At 39.8% G+C, this 20,550-nt stretch overlaps 1 protein-coding gene and 1 pseudogene across 8 annotated transcripts in view; one reads left to right on the forward strand and one right to left on the reverse strand.

The window, feature by feature from the left end:
- Window positions 1–20,550, forward strand: part of Pik3r3 (phosphoinositide-3-kinase regulatory subunit 3) — an 81,657-nt gene that overhangs the window by 24,340 nt on the left and 36,767 nt on the right. For all 8 annotated transcript variants that reach the window (XM_006502860.4, NM_001355585.1, XM_006502861.3 and 5 more), the window contains 2 exons: window positions 10,429–10,537; window positions 13,806–13,904. In XM_006502860.4, coding sequence (XP_006502923.1) covers window positions 10,429–10,537; window positions 13,806–13,904 — 208 coding nt within the window. The remainder of the gene's footprint in view (window positions 1–10,428; window positions 10,538–13,805; window positions 13,905–20,550) is intronic.
- On the reverse strand, window positions 4,284–5,367 carry Gm18535 (predicted gene, 18535; annotated as a pseudogene).

Below are 20,550 nucleotides of genomic sequence, written 5' to 3' on the forward strand. Positions count from 1 at the left end.
TATCCCAAAAGTCCCCCATACCCTCGCCCACCCACTCTCCTACCCACCTACTCCCACTTCTTGGCCCTGGCGTTCCCCTGTACTGAGGCATATAAAGTTTGCAAGACCAAGGGCCATCTTTTGATACATATGCAGCTAGAGACACAAACTCTGGGGGTACTGGTTAGTTCATATTGTTGTTCCACCTATAGGGTTGCAGATCCCTTTAGCTCCTTGGGTACTTTCCCTAACTCCTCCATTGGGGGCCCTGTGATCCATCCAATAGCTGACTGTGAGCATCCACTTCTGTGTTTGCCAGGCACTTTTTTTTCTTTAAAGATTATTTATTATTATATGTAAGTACACTGTAATTGTCTCTAGGCACCCCAGAAGAGGGCGCCAGATCTCATTACGGATGGTTGTGAGCCACCATGTGGTTGCTGGAGTTGGAACTCAGTTAAGAGCAGTCAGTGCTCATAACTGCTGAGCCATCTCTCCAGCCCCCGATTTTGTTTTGTTTTGTTTTTGTTTTTGTTTTTGTTTGTAGAAAGGATCTCTACATAGCTCAGGGTGACCCTGCATTTGAGATCCTGCTTCCTTGCCTCTCAAGTGGAAGGACTGTAGATCAACATCTTACTATTTTACATGTATATGAAATCATTCTGCATTTGTCTTTCTGTGTCTTGCTTATTTCACATTTTTCTATTTTCATGCCATGAATCATAGTGTTTCTCTGTGTAGCTTTGGCTGTCTTGGAACTTGCTCTGTAAACCGGGTTGGCTTTGAACTCACAGGGATTTGCCCGCCTCCGCCTCCTGAATGCTGGGATTAAAGGTGCACTCCACCACTGCCCAGCACCCTCTACACATTTTTAAAGATTAAAAAATTGTTTAGATTTATTTTTTCTCTTTTATGTATATGGTGTTTTGCCTTGTGTTTAGAGTAGCTAGAAGAGAGCATTGCATTCTCTGCACCTGGAGTTACAGAGCCACCATGTGCATGCTGGGGATTGAACTGGGTGCAGAGTCCTCTAAAAGAGTAACAAATACTCTTAACTGCTAAGAAAATTGCTCCAGCTCTCAAAAACAAGGTAGTAGTTTTATTTTAAATTGTGTGTGTGTGTGTGTTTGTGTGTATATGTCAAAATGACCTTGGAGTACTTGGTGTGGTTGTTGAGAATCCAGTCCTCTGTAAGAGCACCACGCACTCCTAACTGCAGGCCTATCCCTCCTTCTCCCCCAACTTATATTTGAGACAGGGTCTCACTGTGTCTCCTCACAGTCCTGAAACTCACTATGTAGACTAGTCTAGCCTCAAACTTAGAGGGCTCTGACTACCTCTGCCTCCTTAAAGCTGAGATGAAAGGCATGCACCACCATGCCTGATGCCCACCCCCTTTTAATGGCCAAACAATATTTTATTTTACATAATGCCATGCTTTATCTATTTGTGAATTGATTTATATTTAGATTGTATTTCTTATGAATAAATGCTATGAGAAGCCGGGTAGTGGTGGTGCATGCCTTTAATCCCAGCACTTAGGAGGCAGAGGCAGGCAGATTTCCAAGTTCGGAATTCCAAACTACAGAGTGAGTTCCAGGACAGCCAGGGCTATACAGAGAAAACCCTGTCTCAAAAAACCAAAAAAAAAAAAAAAAAAAAAAAAAAAAGCTATGACAAACACAAGGGTACAGTATTCTTCTTAACACTTGATTTCATGAAAATAGAGTAGAATTGTTAGATCATATCATTCTGCTTTTGGTTTTTGACTATTGGGTCATATGGTTATTCTTTCTTTTTTCTTAACTACCATAATTTTGCAAACAGTTGTTATCTTTATTGATTTTTATTTTACGTGGGTATTTTGCTTATATGTTTGTCTTTGCTTTGCACATGCTTTCATGAAGGCCAGAAGGGGGTGTTGGATTCTCTGAAATTGGAGTAACAGTTGTTAGCTGCCATGTGGAACACTTGTTATCCTTTGTCATGCTTGCCCACCTTTGGTGTTGGCGATTGACCCAAGGCTTCATACAAACTAGGCAAGTGCAACCAAAACTACTACAACCAAAATCCCCAGATTGTTGTTGTTTGGTTTTTTAGACAGAGTTTCTGTGTATAGCCCTGGGTATCCTTGTGCTTTTTCTGTAGACAGGGCTGGCCTCAAACTCACAAAGATCTGCCAGCCTCTGCCTCCCATTAATCTGCTGGGATTCATGGTGTGCACCACTCCCACCCGGCCAAAATCCCCAGATTTTAATATAGCTTAGTCCAGATGTTGCCCTCACTCCCAGATTTAGAATGTAACTTGAATTACATCAGTAAGAGCTGTAGACTTCCAGAACTTTCCAGAACCTGTAAAGCCAGAATCGGGAAATATTTTGTTCACATGATATACCAGATGACATGAAAAAATAGCAGTATGTCAAGGAAGGCTTTATGTAAGGTGTGTTTTCAAATGATGAGCAGAATCTCGGACTTTCTTTGTAGTGGATCTGGAAACGACTGGCGTCACAGCCTCCTGGTGCTCTGAGCTGGAACAGACCTTCCCAGTGCTTGTCAAGCTCCCCTGGTTGGCTTTTGACAGCAAAACTGGTAGTTCTCTCAGCACCAATTTCTACAAACCTTAGTGCCACAAACACCTCACTTTCTGAGAAGATTCATCAAAGAATCCTCTTCTTTAAAACTATTTTAAAACTATAGATTTTGTCCATTTATAATGAGAACATGCAGGACAGACAGGACAAGCTGCCCTCATGCCCATGTATGCTTCCTTTTGCTATGCTTTGGCTGTTTCAGTGTCAGGAGGAAGCTCTTCATACTCATATATTTGCTGCTATGGCTTTTGTGTAGGGTATGGTGAAAGTGTTGTGAATTGAGAAATAGCCACCTTGATCACCCACCAAACTAAAAACTTCATAAAGAAATTAAAACAGGGTGAGTTCAAGGCCAAACTAGCTAACTAGCAAAACTGTCTCCAAAACAAAGGGTTGCCAGTAGAGCTCAGTTTGTGTGCGCGCAGTTCCCCCCAGTCCCTGTTAGGAGGAGAGAGAGAGAGAGAGAGAGAGAGAGAGAGAGAGAGAGAGAGAGAGAGAGAGAGAGAATAAAACTGGGCTGGGGATATGGTCCTGTGCTAGGTAACTAGCATGTACAAGACCCTGACTTCCATTCCCAGTATCATAAATAAAAGGTAGGAAAGGAGAAGGTAAAGAAGAAAGAGAAAAAAGAATGGGGAAGAAATTAGATTCTCACAGAGACTTAGTAATGCTCAGAAAAAGTTCTCACAGATTCCTTCTAATCTAATGAACTGATGGTGTTTGACCATTTTCAGTTGCTAAGACCTTTAAGAAATGATGACAGTAAAACAAGTTATCGAAGACTGAGGAATGCACAGAAGCACAGTAGACAGTCAGCCAGTGTGCACAATGAAAGTATGCACTGAGCTGGGCGTGGTGGCACATGCCTTTAATCCCAGCTCTGGGGAGGCAGAGGCAGGCGGATTTCTGAGTTCGAGGCCAGCCTGGTCTACAGAGTGAGTTCCAGGACAGCCAGGGCTCCACAGAGAAACCCTGTCTTGAAAAAACAAAAAACAAAAAACAAAACAACAAAAAAAGAAAGTATGCACTGTGAGGCAGCTTGGCACTAATACCCAGTTGTTTACATCATGATTTCCTAATGCATATACAAGACTTAAAAATGAATAAATTTGAAAAAAGACCAAGAAAAATATAAGAAACTAAAATAGAGTGTCAGAAAAAGATAATAGCAAATAGAACTTTTTACCTATTTATAGTGGTATATTTAGATAGTTGCTCTATTATAATAAAGGCAGATTAAATCATACGGTGATATTCTGTTTACTAAAGGATACTAAATTAGTGACAGAACACTTATGGGCCTGACAAGTAGCTCTGATGCCATCTGACTTATTCATCTTTGGTAGATGCTGATAAAACTGAAAGACCTAATCAGTAAAAACCACAGGCCACTTGTAAAATGAAAACTTCTTTGTAGTTCCCAGTGTGGAACCCTGTACCTAGTGCATCCTTCTTGAAGACTCTACCACTGAGTTTTAGCCCCACCCTAAAGAGAATAAAAACAGTCTTAAAAGTAGTTTAGGCCTCTAAATAAATTCCTAATCTAGGATTCAACTGTATTATTTTTCAATTTAAAGGGAACAATGTAAATGGTTCTTTTTCACATAAAGTAAATGATCAAGCATATCACAATGGTTGGGTTCTCATGAACCATGCATGTTCATCTTAAAATGTTCACTTTGTATGACATTTAGCTGTCAATTGGAACCCTGGGTGGCAATGAAGCAAGAACTTTATAGATGATGTATTTCATACAGAAGTGCCAATGCGTGGTATGCAACTGTGTGATGGTCTGAGCCATGTCACTGCTTGGCTTGGGTTTTCTAATGAGAACCTTATCTCCTGCTGCAGAAGTGAGCTTAAGACAGTCATCCTATAGTGGATGTTTGAAGTTTCCACCCCCAAAAGAAGTAGCATCCATCAGATAGCTTTAGCAACAGCTGTCTTCTGTTGAGCCTGCTCCTCTACGGATCACCAAGGACTTCATATTATTATTCCTGTTCATGTACTTTGCAAAGAGGCCAGCATCCATTGTGAATCCTCAAGCATACACTTCAAAGGACTTTGCGCTTTGTTCATCAGGAACAATGACTTGAGTAACTGTTCTGTCAAACTTAGCACATTTTCTAGCTTTTAGAACTATCTCAAGTTTGCCGAGCATCTTCTGTTGTTATGAAAGCCACTGCCTACAAGCCCAGTAGCCCATTCTTCTGCTGCCTGGCATTTGTGACTGAGCACTGGCTAGTTCTGAATGATTCATTCTTCTCTGGTAGCAGCAATCATTATCTTATGTTCTTATTGTCTGTATGATAACAGGCTACACACCAAATTTTTACAGCATTCCTCAAGGCACCGTAGGACAGTACACCTTGACTATATCTATGTGCCCATTCTTGGTCACATGGTAGAGTGGTGAATCTTTTTGATAGTCAGTGGTGTTTACCAAAGCATTATGCTGGAACAGCAATTCTATACCTTCAGGTACCGTACATGACCATATGGTTCATGCAATGGTGTCCATCCAATGTGGTCTTTAACTTTTGGGTCATTTCCATTTTGCAAAAGGTATTCAACAGAAGGTATATTGCTTTTAATAGAAACAACATGAAGCACAGTCTCTCCTGTGATTTCATTTCCTGGTGTAGTACTGGGTGATGACTTCACTGTGGAGGGGCTTGACATCATTTGTCTGTGAGTTGAATTATTCAGCATAAGTAGTGGTGTGTCCAGTGAAAGTTTAAGGGAATCATCTGATATGGTAGTTTCTCCTGAGTGTGACATCAACTTTTCACTCAGAGATGAGTGTTACCAGTAACATCTGATTGACAAAGCAGACTGATGGTTGGGGTGTAGGAAAAGGTTAATATTACTAAGGAGCAAAAACCATTGTGGAGGTGGGGTGGGATTTCAACTGTCCACACCGAGCAAAATTGTTCTGCACTTCAGTCCTGCATGCCAAGTGTTCAGTGAGGTCTGGACTGAATGTGGCAGCTCAGTGACGCTGAGGAGGAGGTGTCTACTCTCTGCTTTTGTAAAGGAGTTGATTAAAGCTTTCCCCCCCTTATTTTAGAAAGTCGAATGTTTTGTTTCTTTCTTTTGTTTTACAGAAGGCTTTCAAAAAGTTGAAAATTTAATTTAAATAACACGTTTTCTTTCCATATAACTTCTCTTTCTCCCAGAGTAGCTTGATTAAGCAGCTATTTTTCCAAGTATATTTGACCATAAACAGTTATAATACTCTGAGAAGTTTAAATTTATTGTTGTCTTGTGCCTTTAAAATAAAATGCTTTTTGGTCTAGGGACTATATTTTAAAGGCTTATTTTGTTTTATTTTATATTTTGAGCCTTTTATAATACCTAGTTTTTACAAATATATGCACTGGGATTTTTTTGTTTGTTTCTGAACAGTGATTAGTAAAACTGATAACATTTTCTAGAAATTCAGGGTATGGACCTCCTAACATGGTCAATTATAATAGCATGACTGAAACTTTCTACTAGGATTTATCATTTGATAAAATACTTCAGGTTTGTTGTGTATCTTTTATTGACAACTCATTTGCTTTTGATAAAATTTAAATTGGATAATCCTTTAGTTTCTTTATATTTAAATACCCTTAGTACTGCAGTACTATATAGCTGAGAACTGAATGAAAAATTTTTTTCTTTTTAATTTTAACATTTTCTTAAGCTGAGAATTTTTCACATCAAGGACATTTGTGGGAGAAAGGATTTACTATTTAGAGGATAAACATGTTTCACCATATGGCCCAGGCCTTGAACTCTTGATAAAGCCTGCTAAGTGCTGGGATTACAGGCCTGTATCAGAAGGCCTAGCTAGGAACTTTTACAAAACCAAATTTGAGAAATTAAGAAAGGGAAGTATTGAGGGACATTCGTTGACTTTTTTTTTTAAGATTTATTTATTTTATTTATGTGAGTTTACAAGTGTGTGCTACCACACTATATTAAAAATCCAAGGTTTTTGAGTGTTTATATGCCAAAAGTAGAAAACTTCACACTTGATTTCATGTGATAGCTCACAGTTAAAACAGGTATAGTAAAAATGTTGTATAAAATTACTTTTAGACTAAATTTATAGGATGTATGAATGAATTATATATTTGGATTTATGGCCCTTATGCAAGATATCTTTTTATGTGACTATAAACATTCCAAAATATGAAAAGATTTGGGATGTTCATTTTGTATCACTATTAATGTATGTATATGTATGTATGTATGTGTGTGTGTCTGTGTGTTTGTGTGTGTGTGTGTGTGTGTGTGTGTGACTGTCTGTGTGTTTGTGTGTGTATCTTTTGAGCTTAGGCAAGAATTATGTTGGTTCTCGGAATCATACTCAGGTCCTTGAGTTTGCATTTACTTCCTGAGCCATCTCCTCAGTGTCATTTCTGTAGATTTTTTTGCAGCAGGTCCTCGTGCAGCTCAGACTAGCCCCACTCTCGCAGTGTGGCGGAGGATAACCTGAGCTCTCCATCCCCCTTAGATGGGTCCATAAGAGGCCGTGTCCCTACACTTGGCTCCAAGTCTCACTTTAATGCAAATAGAGTCAGTTTGGGAAGAACAGCATTTCAAGAAAGCTGAAATAGGCCAAGAGATGGTTTTCTTTTGCCAAACAGCCAAAGAGTTAATACAAAGGATTTTTGTTAAAGGAAATTAAATGTGCTGCTTCTCTGAACACTTCATAAATAATGAGAAAGCAAAATAGACTTCATATTGATATGAGAAATTTGGAAGGTCTGGATGTACGATACCATTGGCCATTATATTCCTATAAGCCAGGACCCAGTCCAGAGCAGGTTCCTAACCCTAGAGTTCTGTGAAGGCTGAGAGAAGTGGAGAAGCTACAGAAGGGAAGGAAAGTTGTTAGTACAACGGTATTGGAGGTTCGTGTGGTTTTAGGAAAGAACTGTCTCTAGCCAAAACAAAGTGTAGCGGCATGAGCAGCTGCATACTACGGACATGATCGAGTGAAGATGAATGATAGAGCTGGCTGCAGTAAGCCAGACATTTCCAGTGTGAGTGGACTGCCTTTAGAGTGTAGAGTGTCACCTATGATATCTTATAGCTGTTGGTGCTTGGCTTGAAAGGACAGGCTCACTTTCCTGTTAGGAGTGAATGTGGTTGTTCACTTTAATCTCAAACTAATAATTTCCTACTAGTAACACAGTAAATCTGCTTATGTTTTACTGAAAATATTGAGATCTTCTTAGAAAATATTCTTTTCAAAATACTGCTTGTTAACAATATACATGGATACCCAAGTGTCCTGATAGAAATGAAAGATAAATACTGTTTTTTAAAAAAAATTTTTTATTGGATATTTTCTTTATTTACATTTCAAATGTTATCCCCTTTCCTGGTCCCTCCCAGTGGCCCCCCACCTCCATCTCCCCTCCCCCTGCTTCTATGAGGGTGTTCCCCTACCCACCCACTCCCTTGAATCCCCCTACACTGGGGCATCCATCTAGCCTTCACAGGACCAAGAGCCTTTCCTCCCATTGATGCTTGACAAGGCCATCTTCTGCTACATGTGCCACTGGAGCCATGAGTCTCTCCATGTGTACTCCTTGGTTGGTGGCTTAGGCCCTGGGAGCTCTAGGGGGTCTGGTTAAATACTGTTTTTATGCCTGCCTGCTAATGTAATATCAATTCTACAGCTGGAGGATCAAAAAGTAACTGCATTTGTGTTTGTGTGTGTGTGTGTGTGTGTGTGTGTGTGAGAGAGAGAGAGAGAGAGAGAGAGAGGAGTCTATTTGTTCCTTTCACCTTTACAGAGGTTCTGTGGATTAAACTCAGGTCACAGGCTTGTATAGTAAGCTCTTTACCCAGTGATGTAATTTCAATGGCTATAGCAACCATAAATAGTGATTTGTTTGATGGATGTGAATGATTGAGGGAAATGATGAATCTTCCAGAAAGGATTCGTTGCTATAGATGCTCTGAAGGAAAAGAAAACAAAAAAGTTGTGTCTGGGCATGGTGGAACATCCCTACAATACCAGCATCCAGGAGATTGAAGCAGGAAGACAGCAAATTTGAGGGCAGCCTGGACTACTTAATGAGACCCTACTTAAAAAAGAGACTTAAGTGTGAGTCATGGAAGGTCATGAGAACATCAACATTTCCAAGAGCCTGGAGGGATTTGGTTCAATCATACATGGCATCGAGGGGGTCAGAACTGCAGCTGTGGTAGAAATGACAAGAGAATTTGAGTTAGAATTGGTTTACTGAGGTGGAGTCTGTTAGTAAAGATACTGTGATGTTGATGAAGTGATCACAGGATTTCGGATGTTAAATAAATAACCCTAGGTGATAAAGCACAGTCTGGGAGGCTGTAAATCTTATTTCTATCTTTTGTACTTTGAGACAAGGTCTTTGTGTATGATCAGCCTTGTCTCACACTCACTGTACGGCTCCCCCTCCTCCTGGCTCTAACTTCCTTGAAGGCTGTGATTACAGAGGTGGGATGCCATGCTAGTACCATGCTAGGCTTTTGCTCCATTTGTAAAAGTTCTACTCTAAAAAAGTTCAACATCATCACATTACAGGAATCTTTCCATTATAGGCAGGGTCAGTCAGCATGGCAAACTCTCTGTTGCTCTCTGAAGAAATTGTTACCAGCCTTCAGTACTCGTGTTTTGCAAGCCATTAGCTATCAACACCACGCTTCTCTGGGATCAGGATCTGCTGAAGCCTTAGGTCTCATTAACATCTTTAGTAAGAATGTGTTTTTAAAAATACATTTACGTATTTTTAGGCACACGACAGTACAGTGTAAGTTTAACTTACTATAACATTGATGAATCAAAAGCCTAAAGTGACATTTATTGCAGTGCTTCTTAATGTGGCCATTTAGATATAAACTCATAGTCTCAACAGAGTACGCCTTATGATTGCCCACCTGAAACCCAGTTCATGGGTTTGACTTTAGTGTGACATCTGCCTGTTCTAGACTTTTCCCTATTTCTGCTGTCTTCAGGAGAGCATTCACTTTTCTCAGCTGTGTTTGGTGTCCCTGAGTATGACAGTCTGTTCTGGCTTCATTTCTGTACTGTGATGACAAAAAGCAACTCGGGAGAGAGAGGCTAACTTTGGTATAGTTGGTACAGTTTCATGGTCTAGTTCGTTTCTGTTGGGAACTCAAGACAGGAATTTGACAGTTATGGTACATTCACAAATGGGAGCAAGAACTGAGTGCACACACTTGTGCCGCTTGCTTTTGCTCAGCTTGATTTCTCCATTCATGTAGAGTGAGTGGAGTCGCTTACACTATGTGTGTGTGTGTAAGTCACAATGTGTATATAGTAGTTCAAAGATGGTTCCCTCCACCAGTGTGGGCCAGGGCAACTTTAACTTAGGTCACCAGGCTAGTTCAGCAGACCTTACCTGCAGGCCACCTAGTCTACATAGTACATTCCAGAACATTTAAGATTACACAGTGAGACCCTATGTCAAGAATAAGAATACCTAAAGCCCAATATGGTGGCACATTGCCAATATCCAATATAATGTTAGTTACTAGCTAGAATCTTCCTGTTGTACATTAGTCACTTAATAGTTTTTGGAATGAATCGCTCAGGTTAGGGCTTTACTGATGTTTCAAAGATGTGAAGTTTTACTGAAGTAAAAGTATTTTATGAAGAGGAAAAACCTTTATATTTCAGGCACCTGTTGGTAACATTTCAAAAGGGTCCCCCTGGCTAACACTAACCTGCAGCTGATTTGATTACATCCTATTTCTCATTGATTATTTCATACAGGAACTAGTCCTGGGTGAAGAAATTAGAAAATGAATAATTTTTATATTCAAATAACATACATTTCTCTTCTAGCTCTTCCACCAAAGCCACCTAAGCCAATGACTCCAGCAGTCACAAATGGAATGAAGGACAGTTTCATTTCTCTTCAAGATGCAGAGTGGTACTGGGGAGATATTTCCAGGTAACCAAAAATCTACTGTAATTGAATGCAGTGTTTTTAATTGATTTTTTTTCCTTTGGTTTTTAAAGACAGGGTTTCTCTGTGTAGCCTTGACTGTCCTGAAACTCACTCTGTAGACCAGGCTGGCCTAGAACTCAGAAATCTGCCTGCCACTGCCTCCTAAGTGCTGGGATTAAAGGCGTGCGCCACCACTGCCTGGCTGAATGCAGTGTTTTTAATTGATTTTGAAGTAGTAGTTAAATAGTTTAGTGCTCTATTGGCTTTCATTTAAAGATTACATTTTAAAAAGTATGTGTGGTAACCCTTCAAGAGTGTATTTAGGGGCTGGTAAGAGGTCTCAGAGGTTTAAAGGTGATTGTGCCTTGCCTGATTACCCGAGTTCAATTCCCTGGATTCCCATAGTGGAAGAAGAGAACTGATTCCACAAGTTGTCTCATGATCCACCTCACATGCATTGTGGTGTGTCAACACACACACACACACACACACACACACACACACACACACACACACACACACATACACACAAAGAAAAATTTAAGAGTCTATAGGGCTGGAGTGATGACTCAGAGGTTTTATGTACAACTCCAGTTCCAGAGAGTCCAACAGCTTGTGTCTCCACAGGCTCTGCATGCATTTGGTGAATAGACATGCATACAGGCAAAACATCCATAGACAATTAAAAAAACCCTTTTTAAACAAAAGCATCATTCTTTCATTCTCAAGACAAAATGACAGGAGTGTGACTGTACTTTTCCATCCTGTATCAAGGATGAACTTTTGAATATATAAGCCTTACACATTTAATACAGTTACATATGATTAGAATAAAGGAACTTAGATTCCTTTACCTGTTTTGTTTTGTTTGTTTTGGATAGGCTCTCATTCTGCAGTCTTGGATGCTGAAACTCAGTATGTAACAGAAGCCTCCCTCTGCTTCCCACCACCATGCCTACTGGCCTTCCTTTTTCTTTGTAACGCAGTCAGGTCTTGAATTTGGGGTCCTCCTCACTTACCCTTCCAGGTATCTGGGGTTAGAGACCTGCACCACCTGGCTCAGCCCCTTACCTTTTTCTCCCTAAGGCAGTTGATCTAAGATGTTTGCATGCACAAGAGTCAGTTGAGGTGGCGCGCAGGAACCTCCGAGGCAGGGTCTTGAATCATCTCAAACTTTAGATCTCTCCCCTCAGCCGTTGTGGTGCTAGGATATAATGGTCAAGTTCCACCATGCCCATCATTAGGTGATTTTGATGCAAGTCTGTTTGGTTTCTTTTTCATTTTCTGAGGCAGGGCTTCTCTGTGTAGCCCTGGCTGTCCTGGAAGTAGCTCTGTAGACCAGGCTGGCCTCAAGCTCACAGAGATTGCTCGACTCTGCCTCCCAAGTGCTGGGATTAGAGGTGTGTAGACCTGGTTTGATGCTGTTTTTAAAAATCATTTCTTTTAGTTTTTGAGACTGCATCATTTTCCCTTCCCTTTCCTCCTCCAAACTTTCTTTTTCCTTCCATGCTCTTTTAAATTCATGACTTCTTTTTGTAATTTCTTTATATAGCTTATTCTCAGAAATAGACATCAAGGAGAGATCTGCTTTTTGGATTAACAGTAGATTTAGATAATTTTGAACACAAAGAGGGAATATTTGTTTACTCATACACTATTAATTGAATATTCTATCTTTTATTTATATTTTTCTCATTAAAGTAATGGGTCTCCAATTTTTTTTTTTTTTTTTGGAGACAGGGTTTCTCTGTGTAGCCCTGGTTGTCCTGTAACTCACATTGTAGACCAGGCTGGACTCGAACTCAGAAATCCGCCTGCCTCTGCCTCCCGAGTGCTGGGATTAAAGGTGTACACCACCACGCCCGGCTTTGTTTTTTTGAGACCGAGTTTCACTATGTAGCTCAGTCTGGCTACAAGCATGTTCTGAAGACCCTATTGACCTTGACTTTGTCCCCCTGCCTCAGCCTCATAACTGGACAGTTTGCAGGCTTGTACCCCCATGCCCATCTATTGTGCTTTCTTTTCTTTTTTAACCCCCAGCTGTTTCTGTGGAGGCTGGCTCCAGAGGATGCTGTAGTGCCTCTGTATATCACCTTCTGGGCTTCTCTCAACCTTTGTCCTGCTACCAAGTGGTACCCATCCCAGTTCTCTTTTACCCATATCGTTTTACCTTTTCATTGTTATTAGGTACAGTCATACTGTTATACACATAATAACCGTCCGTCTGTCTTCAGAACTTGTGCATCTTTCGAACTGAAACTCTATGGGTTAAAACGGGTCTTCTTCCTCTCCTTGAGCCCTTCCTGACCAGGCTTCTATATTCTGTCTTTATGAATTCAACTACTGTAAATAGTGGGATTATATAATATTAAACATTTGTGACTGGCTTTTCACTTCTTTCAGATATCTTCATAGTTCATTCATGTGTCAAAATTTCATTTCTTTTTAAGGCTAAATATATTCTAATATTTATAAATATCACATTTTGTTTATTCAGCTAAAATAAGGATTTGGTGAACTTTTGTTTGTTTTTTTTCAGCTTTTGTGCTGATATGAATGACGCTGTTATAAACATTTTTTTTATAAATAAATATCTGCTAGACTTCTTGTTTTTGATGATTTTGGATATTTACTCCAAAAGTGGGATTGCTAGATGATTTGTTAATTCTGTGTTTAACTTTTGAAAAGGACTTAATACATTTTATATTAAAATTCAGTAGACCAATTATATAAGAGCTAGAATGTTTTTAATATTTAAGTGCCATTTAAACTATACTTTAAAATCATGTTTTATTGGAATTCAAGGATCTTTTATGTCTTGCATTCCACTGAGTAATGTTCCTGAAATTCCTAAGCTGCAGAAGGAATTTGTTGTTAACACTAATTCAAATTAGAGAGCACCGTGTTGATGGCCTGTGAACTTTAGTGAACTTTCCTCTGCTCAGTAACTTAAAGCAGTGACCTTCTTCCTAAACAGCTGTGGGTTTTCTTGAAGCTCTTCATGTTCAGACCTGCCTGAGAAAGCCCTAATGGCGCATTCGAAACACGATCTGAACAGACAATTGAAATCTGGAGGAGTTAGACATCAAGTAGTCTTTCCCTAGATTATATAACATCAGAAATAAAATCAGATTTTGTTTCCATGGGGAGGACCTGCTGGAGACTTGGGGATATTGTAGCTTCCAGCTGGTCTTGATAATAATATGTGAAGACAACCAATGTTTAAGATTTTTTTTCCCTTTCAAATGTTTCCTATAATTTTGCTTCTCAGGGAAGAGGTAAATGACAAATTGCGGGACATGCCAGATGGTACCTTCTTAGTTCGTGATGCCTCAACGAAAATGCAGGGGGATTATACATTGACTTTGAGGTAAGTGCTTTTCAGCTTCTGGCTGGAGTCCTCCTAGCATAAATATATATAGAGTTCTGTATTTTATTTAAATCTTTATGTATTTTCCATTTTTATTTAATTTAGATATATAATTTTTAGCTTTCCTAACATTTTAACTTTAAAATCCCTTTACTGTACATAAAACATTTAAACATAGAATGTTGCCTATTTTATTTTTTATTTTAAATATATGTATTAATAAGATAAAAAGGCTAAAATTCCTAAATATTAGGGAATAAAGAATATATTATCTTATTCTCTTGCCTTCATTAATGAAGGAAAAGTCATGGATGTAACTTAATTTTCCAGAAGTTCTATTTTTTCCTAGTGTCGGCTTAGGAAGTGGAACTCAGCATAGTTTTGACAGATGAGGATAGGTAGACAATAGAACAGGTCTAGCCTGTGCTCTGTCTTCCATGTGGACATACTGGCGTTTTATAAATGGTAGAGCTAGGACATTTTATACTTACAAGAATGAGACATATATTAAAAACAGGTCAAGAGCAACTTCATTAGCTATTTCTACATTTAATTTTTTAAAAAAGATGTTTGTATGTATGTGTCTACACTGTAGCTGTGTAGATGGTTGTGAGCCTTCATGTGGTTGTTGGGAATAGAATTTTTTAGGACCTCTGCTTGCTTAGGTCAACCCCGCTCGCTCTGGTAGACCCTGCTCGCTTTTGTCAACTCTGCTCACTCAGTCCCTACTCCAGCCCAAAGATTTATTATGCGTAAGTACACTGTAGCTGACTTCAGACGCACCAAAAGAGGGTGTCAGATCTCACTATAGGTTGTTGTGAGCCACCATGTGCTTGCTGGGATTTGAACTCAGGACCTTTGGAAGAGCAGTCAGTGCTCTTACCCACTGAGCCGTCTCACCAGCCCCTCAACATTTAATTTTAATCATTAGAATCACATAATTGCAGGCTAGAGAGATGGCCCAATATTTAAGAGCACATGTAGAGCCCTTGAGGACCTGATTTTGATGGTTCTTTGAACCCACATCAGGTGGCCCGTAATTGCCTGTAACTGCAGCTCCGGAAGATCTGATGCCCTCGTTTGACCTCCATAAACACGTGTATAATTTAAAATAAAAATAAAATATTACAATCACCTAGTTGTAATAAAGTTTTGTGATTTGGTTGTATAATATTAGTGGTTTATCCACTTACTTATTCACCAACAGCTTTACGGTGCTAGGCAAGAACTCTACACCTCATCTCCAGCAGTTATTTATTGACACATAATAAATAAACTGTTTAGCTCTTACTAACCTAGAATCATAATGTAGACCAGGCTGGCCTTGACCACAAGAGATACTCCTCCCTGCTTCTGCCTCCCGGTATTGGAATGAAAGGATTAAGGATGTGTATGAGGTATGTGTGTGGGCACACAAGCCATCACTCACATGTGGAGGTCAGCAGACAACTTTGTGGGTTCAGTTCTCTTCTACCTTTAACTGGGTACTATGAAGCAACCCATGTGGCCAGCGTTGTGCTGTAAATGCCTTTACTCACCAAACTCTCTCACTGGACCCCTAGATTTTTTTCCAAGACAGGGTTTCTCTGTGTAGTCCTGGCTATTCTGAATCTCACTCTGTAGACCAGGCTAGCCTCAAACTCAGGTCCACCTGCCTCTGCCTCCTGAGTGCTTTGATTAAAGGCCTGTGCCACCATGGTAGGCTCTAGAAAATGTTTTTAGTCTCACCAAGATGATATTTCATCCTCAAATTCTTAGTTATACCTACCTAAAAATAACAGTTATTTATGTTCAAGAGTAGAAGCCTGTAAATGTTATAGAACTGGCCAGGCTGATGGATGGGTCAGCAGGTAGGCACTGCTGCCATGACTCATATTTTGAGTTTGCTTTCCAGGACACATGGTAAAAGGAGGGAACTGATTGCTACAGGTTGTTTCCTCACCTTCACATGGACTGAGTAGCATGTATACACACACACACACACACACATACACACACACACACACATACACACACACACACACATACACACACACACACACACACACACACACACACATACACACACACACACACACACACACACACACACACACAGAGAATCAAGTAAATAAATGTTTTTAAGGTTCTATGACTTAGCTGAAGTTGCAGTATTCTTCAGGAGCCAAGATAAGCGGTGCTTTCCTAGTTCAGGACCACTTTTAGGACTTGATGATAAAAGGAATTAGGATGGAGAGTTGGCTCAGGGGTTAAGAGCACTGGCTGCAGAGGACCCACATGGGCAGCTTACTGCCAACCGTCTATAACTCCAGTCCTCGGGTCTGACACTCTCCTCTGACCTTGGTGAGTACCAGTCATATTTAGGGAATACATACATACATGCAAACAAAATACTTGTGTATATATATATATAATAAAATAGTTTTTAAAAAATTCATGGAATCTTCAATATTTACTAGTTTACATGGGTCAGTTCCTTGAATAACGTTGCTTAAAAAAGGACCCTGTGATCTTCCTTCAGAGGCAGTCCATTTTATTGTGCAATAGTAATAAAATCTAGAAGATTATCTTTACATTGGGCATTATTTCTAGGATTGGGAATATTGATATACTTAAAGCATGGCTTTACCCTGAGGAGTTTGTAACCCATGTGTGTGATAGTGGAGTAGGAGAACAAAGGCACCCATACCTTCATTAGAGTTCGTTCAGTTGCCCATTCTGTTTACCCAGGCTGGCCTGGAGCTTACTATGTACACCAGGCTGGCTTCAGACTCACAGAGATCTGCTGCTCTGCCTCCCAAACACTCGAACTAAAGGTGTGCACCACCATGCCTAGCTCCTGCTTTTTAACTGTAGTCACGGTTGTTCTGCTTTCTGTCTCTGAATCTTACTACTCTAGGGTCCTCATATAAATAGTACTTATTCTTCTGTGTCTTGCTTATCATTTTTAAAAATTTATTTTATGTATATGAGAACACTGTTGCTCTCTTCAGACACACCAGAAGGGGGCATAGGATCCCATTACAGATGGTTATGAGCCACCATGTGGTTTCTGGGAATTGAACTCAGGACCTCTGGAAGAGCAGTCGGTGCTTGTAACCTCTGAGCCATCTCTCCAGCCCCTTGCTTGTCATTCTTAAGTTTAATATCTTTAAAGCTCATATATGTTACAGCATGGACTCAAATTATATTTCCTTTAAGGCTGGATAATATTCTGTTGTATGTCTGTCTATATTTTAGTTTTCTACTCCTTGATAGATAACTGGCAATAAAATTAGCAAGAAAAATTGTATTACTTTGTAGGTACACTTAACATAATTCTACTTGAACCTAGATTCTAGAGTGTGAATTGTCTGTAACTATCCTTTAAGGTTTTCATCCATCTAGAAAAGATATAGCAATAGTTGGTTGTCAGGAAATATTTGAGTAGAGCATAGATTAAATGGAAGAAGGACAGAGAGCTTTCTTAGAGGCAATGACATGTGAGCTTTCCCTTCATGGGTTTGCTTGTCAGACAAACGATGGACTTAATTTAGTTTAATGAACAGTTAATCTCAGGGATATTTAATTACACAGGGCGCTTAACATGTTAAAACTTTTGTCTGCTATAACTTCCATCTAGGAGGCAAAGGCAGGAGGATTGATAAATTCAAGTATACCTGGGTAACTTACTAAGACTATCAAAATAAGAAGTGAAGAGTAGAGTGTCTGGAGAGATGGCTCAGTAGTTAACAGCACTGGCTGTTTTTTTAGAGAGCACAGGTTCAGTTCCCATCGGCCACATCGCAGCTCTGTAACTGCAATTCTAGAGTTTCTGTGTCTTCTTCTGACCTCCATGGGTACCAGGGAAGTACACGGTGCACAGACATACATGCAGGCAAACACCCATACACATTAAAAACTGTTAAAATAGGATGAGCATACAGCTTAGTGGTGGAGTGCTTGTTTAACATGAGTGAGGACCCAAGGTTCCATCTCCACTGTTGCCAATACAACAAAAGAAAACTAATTTTGCCTAAAGGACCACTTAGGCAGGTAAAGTCAAAGGGTGTATTGAACAAGAGTTAAAATTAGAGTTTCAAAAAAAATAGGCTTTGGAGGATGTAAGAAATTAAGGAGATGCATTTTAGGGCATAATGAAAGCCGACCTTCATGGAAAAAATGATATTTTACGTGTAGATGGAGTTCGTTGCCAAGGGAGATAACACTGGGAGCAGGGAAGGTGGAATGAGAAGTCAGAGCCATCTTGTGCGATGCAGTTCCATTCTGGCCGTGTAACATTTGTTAAAAAGAAGTGGTAGGGAATAGAAGGTTTGAGGGCTTCGAGAGCCTTGAATTCTAAAGTTTGGAGTTTATATTTAATATTGTAGGTGGGTGTAGAGAGGTTATGATCAGACTGTATTTTAAAGGAAAGGAGGAGAGACAAGGTGGGAGATCCTGTCCAGTTGATGAGTGCTTCCCTAGCATGTGAGAGATCCTGAGTTTGATTCTTAGGATCAGGTGTGCTGGTGCAGGCCTGCAGTCTCAGCAGGCCCCCAGGAGGATCTAAATTCGAGGTCAGACCTGACTATGTAATGAGTATGAGGCCAACCTGGGCCATATGAGACCCTGACTTAAAACAACAAAACAATTAAGGAAATAATGACAGATATCTAGGAATCTTTCACAGAGGGAGAGGTAGTCATGATTGGATTTAGGATTTATTGCTTATTTAATATTTCCTGAGTACTAACATTGTTTAGACTCTTCTAAGCAAAGCTAAGCATCAGAGCACAGCCCTCCCTTGTAGTGAGAAGGAGGGAGTGAAGACAGGGAGACAGCACAGGACATTAAAAAAAGAAAGGAGTTGAGACAATGTCAGAGCCCATGAAGTGCTGCCCAAGGGAGGGCGATGCCCTCAGGATTGCGGACGGAGGAGGCTCAGGAGGGCTCCTGAGGCAGCAGCCTCTGAGACTTGGATTAGAAGTCTCCAGCCAGAAAGGTGGACCCAGGAGTGAGAGCAAAAAAATACAGAAGCAATCTGGGTGAAGATTTAGTGCAAAAACCACTTTGTGGTTGCCTTCCATTATCAAGATGTTGAAACTAGAATGGAAATAAACACATAAAATAAATAAATCTTTAAAAAATAAATAAAATAAAAAATAGAATGGAAACAAACTTTGCAGAAACTTAACGAGCCATGAGAAGGACTTTGAATTTTATTTCTAAGTGCAGAAGGATTGGTAGATGACTATACACAGGGAATGACATGATTCAGTCCTGATTGCACACTGTCCTATGATACTCCTGCTGTTATAGGACAAGACTTGAGGTAAAAGGTTATGGAGAATTAAGCCAAAAGGAGCTTAGTAACAGCACTGGAAGAAGGTGAAAGTGATCATGGTTTGAACTTGCCAAGCTTAAGACTATGTGTTCCATTTGTAGAAATAAGAAAGTTGGGTCAGATTGTTTTTAATTTTTAATTTTAATTTCTACTTTATGTGCCTTAGTGTTTTGCCTGTATGTATGTCTGTGTGAGGATGTTGGATGCTCTGGAACTGGAATTACAGACAGTTGTGAGCCTCCATGAGGGTGCTGGGAATTGAACCTGGTCTTCTGGAAAAACAGCCAGTGCTTTTAACTGCTGAGCTACCTGTTCAGCATCCAGATATTTATTTTTATTTATGTGTATGTGCCACCTGTGTGTGGGTACCTGAGATCTGATCCCCTGGAGCATCCCAGTGTGGGGGCTGGGAACTGAACTCAGGTTCTCTGAAAGAACAGAGAGCAAGAACTCATTTTTTATTCCTAAGACAGGGTTTCTCTGTGTAACAGACCAGGTTGTCCTGGAACTTGCTCTGTAGACCAGGCTAGCCTTGAACTCAGAGATCTTCCTACCTCTGCCTCCCAAGTGCTGTAACCGAAGGCATTTGCCACCACTACCTGGCAATAGGCTCTGAGACATTTATTCAGTCCATCTACCTCAACTTTTTCTGAGGTAAGAATTGATTTTTAGCTCTCTAGAACTTTTAGGAAAAAATTATCTTTTTTTTCTTTTGTTCTTTTTTGTTTTTGTTTTTTTGAGTCAGGGTGAAAAAATTATCTTAAGATATATCTAGGGCTGGCGAGATGGCTTAGCGGGTAAGACTGACTGCTCTTCCAAAGGTCTTGAGTTCAATTCCCAGCAACCACATGATGGCTCAACTACCTGTAATGAGATTTGATGCCCTCTTCTGGTGCATCTGAGGACAGCTACAGTGTACAGTGTATAATAATAAATAAATCTTAAAGAAAAGAAAAAGTTCTTCTTCTTCTTCAAAAAAAAGATATATCTAGAGATATAGGGGTTTAATGCTTATGAAACCATATAGCACCAGAAAAAAAAAAAAAAAAACTAGGTACCACATGTGTAGAGCCAACAAAATTTCAGTGAAAGAAATTTCATACCATCTGTAATGGATCTGATGCCCTCTTCTGCTGTGTCTGAAGACAGCTACAGTGTACTCATATACATAAAATAAATAAATAAATCTTTAGAAAGAAAAAAGAAAATGATGATGATCATGTATTACATTGCTTATGTAGGTCATAGGACAACTTTCAGCCTCTATCTTTCCTTCCACACGGTGGAGCCCAGGGCTGAACTCAAGTCACTGGGCTTGGCAGC

Source organism: Mus musculus, chromosome 4 (genome assembly GCF_000001635.26).
Source record: "Mus musculus strain C57BL/6J chromosome 4, GRCm38.p6 C57BL/6J".
Classification (NCBI taxonomy): Eukaryota; Metazoa; Chordata; class Mammalia; order Rodentia; family Muridae; genus Mus; species Mus musculus.